The sequence below is a fragment of the Antedon mediterranea genome, chromosome 3 (genome assembly GCF_964355755.1).
Source record: "Antedon mediterranea chromosome 3, ecAntMedi1.1, whole genome shotgun sequence".
Taxonomy (NCBI): Eukaryota; Metazoa; Echinodermata; class Crinoidea; order Comatulida; family Antedonidae; genus Antedon; species Antedon mediterranea.
The window spans coordinates 11,865,557-11,877,665 of record NC_092672.1 but is presented as its reverse complement, the minus strand read 5'-3'; the positions used below and the strand labels follow the sequence as shown (position 1 = coordinate 11,877,665).

The window sequence follows — 12,109 nt, the reverse complement described above, 5'->3', positions numbered from 1 at the left end:
ACGTTGATAGGTCCAACAGAACAATTCCTTCCTATAGATGGGTTTGCTGATGTTGTTAATTCACATATAAATATAGCTCTGTTGTCGGATTGTTTTGCAATAACTGAATAGGACACTTTGTATGTATCTCGTGATGATTCTTTCTCCAATGGTGATACAATATTGATATCGTCACGCTTCCAAATTAAACTAGGCAGAGGATAGGTCTTTTCTGATGAACATACAACAACAATTTTTTTGTTAAGTGTATAACTTGTTTTTATATTAGAGCATAATGGGTAAAATTTCTCAGGAATTTGAAGAACTGTAAAGTTAGAAGCTTTACTCTGTGCCACTATGTCGCCAGAATCATCATAAACTGCGCATGTGTATATTCCTACATCTTGCCTCTGTATATTCTTAATTCGCAAATTGTAAGTACTAAATACTGGATCAAAATCTACTGAATAACGATCAAATACCCTAGTATCAGTAATTATATCATTTCTACTTATTTTCCGACCACTATGCAGCCATGAAACATATTCACCTTCCCCAAGATTTGTCACCATACAAATAAAAAACGTAAATTTTCCTTCGGCTCGGCTTTCATCCTCTGGCTGTTTTATAAATTCAGGAAACGAAAACGTTTTGTTGAGCAGTAACAATGCAATAAACCAAAACGTTGGATATAATATCATCTCAAATACAGCTTTTCTCGTGTGTATTATCTTGATTCACAACGTATATTTTCCAAAATGAATCCAAAACAATTTCATTGTGTTACCGTTTCTGTAGATTTAGTTTGATTGGTGTATTTAAACTATTATTCATATGTGCCATTTCAAATATTAAATTGTGTTACTGGTTTTAGAAAATTGGAAAAATCATTACAAAGATGATGGCGGGTACATTCTTTGTGAGTAGTAAACCTGTCGTAACTGTGGCATAACTTGTGTATTATACGTTACATCATATTCACATTCACCAGGAACTTGAACTCCTACTGTCCTCATCCAAGGAGCTGCTAAGCCTAACTGTGGTAGCATAGGATCTATGTGATCTCTAGGTTCAAAGTATACATCAGGTATTGACACAGGTCTTCCTCTACTGATGGTGTCACTAGGTTGTCTTCGTGTATATCTCATGTAACCAACAGGTATCAATGCCAATCCTAGAATTACTATAATACATACAACTGCAATGGTTATAACTAATGATATTGATACATCGGTGCTGTTTTTCTTGTCTTGGGATCTTGTCTGTATTGTATTTTGATTACTATTTTGATTCTTTGATTTTTCTTTGTTTCCTATCGTCGCACCGTCGTCCTCTGTACCTTCTGTTTTAAACCCATTTGTATTTTTCTTTGATCCGCCTTTTCCATTTCCCTCGTTATCATTAACGCTACTATCAAATGAGGTTTTTCTTTTTATATTGATGTTTAATTTGCTATAGCTCCTTCCAACAGAATTTTCTACTTCGCAGGTAACAATTGTATCATTTAAACTGATTACTACATTTGTAATTCTTAGAATGAATTCATTTTCTAAGAAATACATGTTTTTGTTGATAGGTGGGTCAAAACTCCATTGAAAAATATTCTCTTGTGGATTTGCATCGCTATAACAAATAAAGATGGCTTCGTCGCCAAGAACGATATCACTTGTCTGTTTAATACTAACAACCGGAGGATATAAAACGTTGATAGGTCCAACAGAACAATTCCTTCTTATAGATGGGTTTGCTGATGTTGTTAATTCACATATAAATATAGCTCTGTTGTCGGATTGTTTTGCATTAACTGAATAGGAAACTTTGTATATATCTCGTGATGTTTTCTCCTCCAATTGTGATACAATATTGATACCGTCTCGCTTCCAAATTAAACTAGGCAGAGGATAGGTCTTTTCTGATGAACATACAACAACAATGTTTTGGTTAAGTTTATAACTTGTTTTTATATTAGAGCACAATGGGTAATATTTCTCAGGAATTTGAAGTACTGTGAAGTTAGAAGATTTAGTCTCTGCAACCACATTGTCAGAATCATCATAAACTGCGCATGCGTATATTCCTACATCTCGCCTCTGTATATTCTTAATTCGCAAATTATAAGTGCTAAATACGTCATCAAACTCTATTGAATAACGATCAAATATACTTGTATCAGAAATTATATCTTTTCTACTTATTTTCCGACCATTATGAAGCCATGAAACATATTCACCTTCATCAAGATTTTTCACCATACAATTAAAATACGTAAGTTCTCCTTCGGCTCGGCTTTCATCCTCTGGCTGTTTTATAAATTCAGGAAAGGAAAACGTTTTGTTGAGCAGTAAAAATGCAATAAACAAAAATGTTGGATGTAATATCATCTCAAATACAGCTTTTCTCTTGTGTAAAATCTTGATTCACAATAATATATATTTTCCAGAATGAATCCGAATCAAATTCATTATACTACATTTTCTGTAGATTTAGTATGATTGGTGTATTTAAAGTATTATTCGTATGTGCCATTTCAAATATTAAATTATGTTACTGGTTTAAAAAAAATGAAAAAAGCATTACAGAGAGGATGGTGGGTACACCCTTTGTGAGTAGTAAACCTGTCGTAACTGTGGCATAACTTGTGTATTATACGTTACATCATATTCACATTCACCAGGAACTTGAACTCCTACTGTCCTCATCCATGGAGCTGATAAGCCTAACTGTGGTAGCATAGGATCTATGTGATCTCTAGGTTCAAAGTATACATCAGGTATTGACACAGGTCTTCCTCTACCGATGGTGTCACTGGGTTGTCTTTGTGTATATCTCATGTAACCAACAGGTATCATAGCTAGGCCAATAATAACAAATATACATACAACAGCTATTACAACAATAAGTGATAGATCAAAACTATTTTCCATTTCTATCTCTTCAACATTCTGCGTCTTATGCATTTTTTCATTTTCTCCAACTTTATCATCGTTTTTATTATGAATGTCCTTGTTAATGTCACTTTCTAAATTACCAACCTTAGTTGATTGTTCATTTGAAAAGATGATATTGTAACTTTTACTTCCAATTCCTACTTCATTATTCACTTCACAAAATAACTGTGTACCATTAAGATCTACCGTTAACAATAAAATTCTAAATATTATGTCATTTTCTATTTCATATTGGTCTCTTCTTAATTGAGGTTCAGTTTTCCATATATATGTCACTTTATCAGGATTGGCTTCACTGTAGCAAATATATATTGCTTCGCGGCCAATTTTAAGAACACCTGTGTGCTCGATACGGACTTGAGGAACGTAGCGAATATTTAATGGCCCGATACTGCAGTTATTCCTAAAGGTAGGATCAATTGTGGAAGTAAGTTCACATGTAAACATTCCACGATTTGAAATTCGCTCAGCTTTGAACGAATAGGCTATTTTCATTATTTTTTGATCAAACACATTTTTGTACAGATTAGGTGATATTCTGATACCATTTTGGATCCAATTTAAAACAGATGGTGGTTGTGTTATTTCCGAAGAACAAGCTAGTGTTACCATGCCTCCTGGTACGTAGAATTGTTCTACAGGAGAGCAAATTGGATACAATTTTTGTGGAATTTGGTTAACAGTTAAATTAGCTGGTTGAGATTGCGCAACAACTTTTTTATTTTCCATATTGTAAATTGTGCAAGTATACTGGCCAGCATCTTCTCTTTGCACATCTGTTATTTTAAGGTTAAAACTGCCATAGTCTTTATCAACTTGTATAGAATATCTATTTTGAAGCTTACTTTCAACAATCCTATCTTGTTTACTGACTTCAATGTCACTGTGCATCCATGAGACGTAATCGTCTTGAGATAAATTATCAACTACGCAAACGAAGTAAGCTTTTCCGCCTTCCGTTACTGTATCATGATCCGGGTTCTTTGATATTGAACTTGCTGAAAGCGTCACATCTATGAACGTACAGATGCACACTAATGTACAAATATCGCAAAACATTATTTCACAATTATGGCATATACATCTGGCTGTTTGATTATTTTTCCTCTACTTATTAGCGTCGCACTCCGTCAGTTTCTTCGGCCTACAATACTAGAACACAACTCCATGGAGTTGCCTTTTTTTGCAACAAATGTATACGCAATTGTTACCTGATTAATATTAATGAGCGTATGCCATGAACATTTAAATTTTCGTTTCTGTTTTTCAAAATTTGATTAAATATGCGTTACAGTACTAATTTCCCGTAACATTCAGATACATTTAACTGCAAGAACAGACAAAGCGCATCACGTATCAGGTTCTTAACGTTACATTTGTTAGTATACAAGTCCAAAACTCTAGACATAACATAGGCCTACCAATAGCAAAAACAAACAAATTGATCCGATTATTGAGTATGCCACAAGAATGCATTTCGTACAGGTACAGAATATTATATTATTATCCTATCGATTATTAAGCAATAAACGACTGAAGCTAGATAAGATAAGGTGTGCTTAAATTGTGCAGCCGATTGTCCAAAATGCGATAAATACCAAGAATTATGTTTAAATAAAAGTTGTCATCCGATGAAGTTAAGAAATGAAAGAAATTACGTCGAAATAAAACGCTAAATCAATTGCAATAGTCCAGTTTATTACCTTTTTTTAAAAACGGCTTCTACTTCTAATTGGTCTATGTTCGTCAGTTCATTCTGTTCTATTCTATACAGATTTTTATATGGTGCCTTACAAAGAACAGAGCGCCTAACAATACTATTAATTAATTAAAAAGAAAAGGTTTAAGTTGTATAATAATAATATAGTACTCTGTACCTGTACGGAATGCATACTGGTGGCATACTCAATAATCGGATCAATTTGTTTGTTTTTTAACTTAATATGTAAAAATATTAAAAAAACAAACGTAAAAAAAACAACCTTTACAATGTTTATGATGGTTATTGTATCTATTCTAATTTCAACATTGTAATTATTATGCAGTATCTTGACTGTTTTACTATCAATTAAAGAGTTTAGTATACGACTTTTATTATAATTTTTAAAACGTGTTAACATTGTAAAAATGTGCCGAAAGTTTACTGCGAGTGTTATTTGAACAACGAATAATATGGCAATATACGGTTATACTTTCAATGTGTTATATATTTTTATACAGTACCGCGAAACCAAAAGTAATAGATTTACTACTGGTAGTACATAGGCATTAAATGCATTTTTTGGCTTTTTTGAGTGCAGATGTTAAATTTAATTTTGAGTTGGCCAGAGTGCGCCACCAATGAGAACACGTCATTCAATAATTGAATATTCATTACGCTGTGAATTGATTGGCATAGTTGACGTTAGGGTGTGTGATCATCGATTTCAATCCCATGATCCTCTAGCGACTGCTACGACTGTATCAGGAATTATTCAACGAAACGGAAATAACTGAACAAAAGACTATTTCGAGAAGAATATTGAGTCTGATTACAACAATAAACTGGCATGATTAGTAGAGAATTTTCATATTGTGCTCTCTGTAGCCTACACAATGTCGTTTAATCAATTCACAACCATATGTGGCTACTTTTCAATGCAGTAGCACGTACTTTTTAAATCTGTTACAACAATATCAACTATTTTTCGTTGTAAAATGAATAAAGATATAATGTAAACAAACAAAATAATAATGAGTTTAAATTTACAATTGTAAGAACTGACTGACTTATAGACCTAATAAGTTGTGTCATTTTTTACAATATTTTCTTGTGATGGTAGTGGTGATGGGTTACTATGAAAGATTTGGATTTTTTGTTATAGATTAGCTTTCGGATGGGTTACTAATAATAGTAATGTGTTACTATTAAAAGCATTACTGTATTTTAATTATTGCATAATTTATATTTTAAACATATTTTATTTTATAACAAGATGCGTTATAATTTCGGACAACTGTTAAAATAATAATATTAATATTTGTTTAATATATTATATAATAAAATAATTAGAAATATAATATTTTTAATTTTAATGTAAATGCACCTCTCACATGCATATAAATAATATGATGAAAATAAGCCTTTATTCGCGTGCATAAGGACAAACATAGGAAGACACAATTAAATAATAATAATAACGACATATGGAACAATAATTTTAGTAAAATAATAATATAAACAAACAATTAGCCAATGTTAATGTTAGGTAAAATGTTTTTTTTTTTAATATCAAGTTTATAATATGTATGCTATCTATCATATTTAGCGAGTCAAATGGCTGAGTGGTTAAGGCAGATACGCCGTTTATCGTACCTAATAAATAATAATGGGCATTGTCTTCTTGTCGGAGGCACGTTAAAGAAACCAGGTCATCATTCGGGACTCGTAGGGGTTTACCCCGGTGTACTGGGTTCGATAAAACATCCCCTGTTTCCTGGGGCTATATTTCTTTTCGTACATATGTTGAGGACCCCTCATGAAACGTTACAAAAAACATGAATATGAATTAGTCATATCTATAAGGTGTGACGTAAGAAATTGAGCTAACTACAATTCGCTAATGCAAACGCATTCTGTCAAGCCGTCCGTTAGTCGAGTGGATTAGACTATGTACTTTACATGTCAATAATAATATGGGGTTCGAATTTCAAGATCAACTTCTTTTTACTTTATAATGAGAGAGAGAGAGATTGTTTAGAGAGTTGTGTTTAGTTATATTTAGAAAGTAGTATCTTTCACAAAAGGGGTCCCCAGCTTATGCACGAACAAAAAGCTGAAACGTCGATCCCACGTTTATACTGACTGGTTAGTTTACATTTTGGTGGTATTTATGTGCTTAAAGGGGTTTGAACTACCAATATCATTTTATTGATGTTTTCAATGTTGATATAATGTAAATAATCAAAAAGTTATTTATTATACTAATAAAGGCTAATGAAAAAAGAAACCAAACAATTAAACAAATTTATTTTATATACCTATATGTTTATAACAAATAAATTGACCATGCCGAATAGTATCCGGGTCGAATTGTCCCGCTACCGTATGTGCATGGAATGATATACACAATATCATTTTTTGTTTGCTTTTAATATGTAAAATTTAAAGTTAAAATCTAAAAAATGCCTAGACTTTTTTGCTGTTTTTATGCTACAACGATTGTCTTAAACCGTGTTTGTCACGTTTCGAAAGCGTCAGCTTAAATACATATGCAGTGAGTACAGTATTCATATGTCCTTTTATTTCTTCAAGGAATTTTCAAACAATTTCAGTTTTTAGTCTCTACAGCTCACTATGTCGGTCGGTCGGTAAACACTAACTTGTATATGGCGTTGTCTTTTTTCACAGTATATTCCTTATGACCAGGAATCGATGTAGTTATATTTTCACGGTGCGCAATCAAAAATTACGCGGTCTACGCACGATTTAACAAAATCACGTTTGTAATCATATCTTCACAAGCATGAATCACAATTAAATAAAATTTGGTACTCATAGATTTCATGGCATAAATCATCATATGGCAAAACAATTACGTGCGTAGCACATGTAACGCATGCGTACGCGCGCTTAAAATTTTCCATTTTTTTTCGATGAAAAAAGACAACGTTTCAGGCAATTTTAAGTGTTTAAAAAATGGCCATGAGTGCGCAGATTTTTGCACGCGCACTGCGCGTTAAATGTTAATGTGCACTATTTTTGCCCGATTTCTGTTTTACAAACTTTCTTTAGTAATATCATCATATTTGATCCACTTTTCAACTCGAAATTACGTTATACGAGCACGTCAAAAGTGACAGCCTACGCACGTGTAAATTAAAAATGTTTTTTCAACATTTTCAACATTTTTAAACATGTTCAGCAATTTCGGTCGGTTGGTCGGTCAGTTAGTCGGTCGGTTGGTCGGCAAACACTAACTTGAGCACGCGACTGCAGCCATCTATGGCCTTGTTTTAAACATGGCTTATGACGTCGTTCATGATTTCTAAGCGAATTGAAACGTTTAGTATAGAAATGAAATCGCAGTTATCATCAAAAAGAAATCCCTAACAAACGTAATATTAAAACATCTACCGTAAATCTTATAATAGTAACCCACACTCTAATAGTAACCCCCCTTCTAATAGTAACCCCCCCCCCCCCCTTCTAATAGTAACCCCCCGTATAAGTCAATATATAATAATAACCCACTACTCTAATAGTAACCTCTCTTCTTATAGTAACCCACTCTAAAACACAATACAAAAATAATAACCCAGAGTTACAATTAGACGATTTATGGTATATATTATATATAATATTGAACATCTATTGAAACATTTTAAAATAAATAGCGCCACCGATATACCTAATAGATGACAGCTTGGTTATCTCTATGAGAATTAGTATTGTAAGGTATATTTGGTATAAATTGGACTGTATATAAACATGGAAAATGTAAGATTTTTTTTTTTAATATTCTTATTGACCAAATAAAACATCAAATAGTTGTAAAAAAAAACTATTAATCGGCGCTTTTTTTCTCTTCATTCATGCTGTAAAACTTCCAACTCCTGACAGTTTTAATTTTCTATTTAGATATTCTCAATCCAAATACGTTTGTACTTTGTTGTGCTTTTCATGATCTTATTATGTATGTATGACGGGCATTGTTAACACATTTTGAGATCCGACGTTCTCGGGCTACAGCCTGGCGTATGTTGTGTCTTCGACCCCGCTGTTCGGGATCAGAAATAATTGCTCCAATCTACTCCAAGCCAAGTCCGAATGCCACTGTATCGCATGCCTTATTGTAATTTAACAAACGTTTTATTCAGATATGTAACAATTATAAAAACACGTCTCAGGTCGGCTGTGATGAAGAAAAGCGCATCCTCTCTCACAGCCAAATTCGTATGGCGCCGCCTATTTGCTTATAATTTTTCTAAAAACAATAACATTCAAAATGTCACTTGATAACGAATATAAAATATACTGCAGTCACATATGGTGTAAATTAACAGTCAATACACAAAAAGCACTTTACTTACATGTAAATTGTTTTTATACTATTATTTTGATTTAGTAATGGAATCGTTGGTAGAATTAGCTCAGTTTCTATCGCAATCGATTGTTCTTATGGTTAACTGTCTCGCCTAGCTAATAGGGTCTATAAGCCCATGATATTCCACTGTTAACATAATTTTTTTTTGTAAATTATATTTTATATATATTGTGTTTTTCCGTACTTTTGTGTGTCTAGTAGTAGTACGTCAAAACACAAATTTCCAATTTTAATGTTTTATGATTATTAGACAATAAAAAAAATGTTTTGTTTTAATTTGAATTGAATTTGAAATGCTTTATAAAACAAATAATAAATCGTTTGTATTCGTTGAATATTTCTTGGATTTTTTAAATGTGACAGAATGTTATTGGATCATTATTAGATATTCATATTAGGCCTATAGAATAATGTTTTACTTTATATCAATGCATTTTGTAATATTTCGGGGTTAAATCTAAATAAAGGAAAATGTAAAGGAATCTGGATTGGATCAATTCAGAATAACCTAGACATCCCTCTTGGTATCATTTGGACGAAAGAGCCAGTGAAATTTCTCGGAATTTATGTTGGCTGTAACAAAGGTTTTTGTAAAAAAAACTGGGATGATAAAATTATGGATTTAAGGCTATGGGAAAAACGTCATCTTACCTTCTTTGGAAAAATGATCATAATTAAAAGTCTACAAATTTCAAAATTAATATACAATGCTAGTATTACCGATGTTCCAAAACATATATTTTTAATGGTTGAAAAGTTACTGTATAGATTCCTATGGGGAAATAAAAAAGAAAAGATTAAGAGGAAAACACTTATAAATAAAATAGAAGAGGGAGGTGTTAGTAATTTGATTGATGTTTACGTAGTTGTGAACTCGTAAAGCTAAACTGGGTTAAGAGATTACATAGCCCAGACCCATGTAAGTAGAAATGTATTCAAAATATTACATGTACCCTATAGAAAGTACATTAGAGATAAGTAAGCTTAATTTTGAAGAGCATAAACAATTACAAATTATGCCTGAATTTTATTTAAATATGATTAATGCAATTCCGCCAATTCCAGCAACAATTAGTGATCAAATGCGCTGTGGACTTAGATGTTAGTCTTTCCAACAACATTCTTCTCCCCTAAGGGTCACATCGTGTCATCGGCAGTCAATTTCATTTATGATTCTGGTTTAATGGCAAAATTGGTTGTTTTATGTTACTATTTATTCATCAGGCATCATATCTAAAATAAGGCCATTACATCATAAAATTAGACAAACAAACACTATACTAAAACCAAGATATGATAGAAATATATGTATTAGGGTAAAACATAGACTGAAACACACGGTCAAACATATAAGTAATCAAACAAATGAATAATGGCCAACACAGTAAGAACAGAATTTTAAGGTTTAGAAATAGTGGAATATCGAAACGTGGCAGGCTATAGGCGCTTGACCTTTGACAAGATCGCCTAAAATTTATAATTTAAAACTACGATACTTAGTATTGTATATTCAGGAATAGCCGCTCCATAGTCTTTTTGAAGTTATATCTTATTCTTATTAACTCAAAATTATTTTTACTAACAAACATTACTATTTATATGCCTAGTGTGTAAACATTATTTACATAATGTCAATAAACATCCACATACATTACAACTCTTCTTAACAAAATGTTTTCAATCTTCTATCAACTAAAAGTCGTAGTTAGTCATGTCTCGGATCACATCCTATGGTCACCATACAGATAGGCTACTACATCAGTACTTCTATGAATGGATGACTAGTTGGTGACAATAACGCTAGTTGGTCATACCCAGTACCGTTTTGATGTTACGATCATTCGGGAAACCACCTCACGACCAAAACATAAAATGTAGCATATAATAATATAGAAACTATGTAAACTGGTTGGTGAAGGTAAATAGGTTTATTAATGTGTGTATTGGTGTATATATTTGTAATGGATGTAATATAAGGTCAAACCAAAAAAAAAGAAACATAGAAATTGTGTGTACTGAATTAAAATTTAATAAAAGAAACAATTTGCTCAAAATGTAAATTGAATCAAACCAAAATGAATACATTTCTTAATATAGAGTAAATTTAAATGGTAAATAGTTGTACTTTCTAGTCTACTGCCCTCCTTTTTACGTCACACGAATACGGTACTGTACCAACAGTGTGCTGATAATGCAGAAATAAATAAAACACATGAAATATCCAAATATATGTCTTTCAAATCTCGTTTTCTTTTACACAGGCAAAGTTTATTATAGATATATATATAATATGTCATTTAATCATTATTTTTTATATTCATAATTCTCGTTTATCGCCCTCCCTTTTTACAGCTTACGAACTATGGTACCTTACACCAACAGTGATAATATTAAAGAACCACAGACAACAACAACAACAAAAAAACATATGAAATATCCAAACAGGCGTGTTTTAATTCTCGTTTTCTTCTACACAGAGGCTAATTTTTATCATACATGTTTTTTTTTTTCAAATTATAATATACAGAAGTGATAGCATGTTATTGGACCATTATTTGATATTCATATATTCTTGTCTACCGCCCTCCACTTTACGTCATATGAACTACCGTACTATTATTATACCAACAGTGCTAATAATACAGACAAAAAAAAACATATAACCGGTTTTTAGAAAAGCAGATGTATTACGAAGGTTTAATCTAACTACAAAGCATCAATTACTTCCAGATTGTGCGTGTATTGACCTTTATTTTAGGATTTACTTTTTAGGTTTGTTAATTTTACAATGGACAGTGTCACTGAATCTCTGTTCTAAACAAATATAAATGAATAAAGCAAAGGCCCATAGAAAACTTAAACTAGATAGATTGTCATTCTGTCTATTTAGAATATCTAGCCCAGTCTAATGGTTTTACTCTAAGGATTTCACGGTAAGAACATTATTTTAGATGTCTAAATTAATGCTATTAGATCATTATTTGATATTCATATATTCTTGTCTACTGCCCTCTCCATTTTTTTTTGTCATATAAACTACTGTACTAATAATATAGAGAACCACAAAACAAACCGTAGTATATATTCGAAATAGGC

The 12,109-nt window shown here is 31.9% G+C and overlaps 1 protein-coding gene across 1 annotated transcript; it reads right to left on the bottom strand.

Moving 5' to 3' along the window:
• Positions 1-848: 848 nt before the first annotated feature.
• LOC140044031 (limbic system-associated membrane protein-like) lies at positions 849-2,360 on the bottom strand. Its single transcript, XM_072088512.1, has one exon. It carries the CDS (start codon positions 2,358-2,360, stop codon positions 870-872), a length of 1,491 nt encoding a protein of 496 aa, XP_071944613.1. The 3' UTR covers positions 849-869.
• Positions 2,361-12,109: the final 9,749 nt, after the last annotated feature.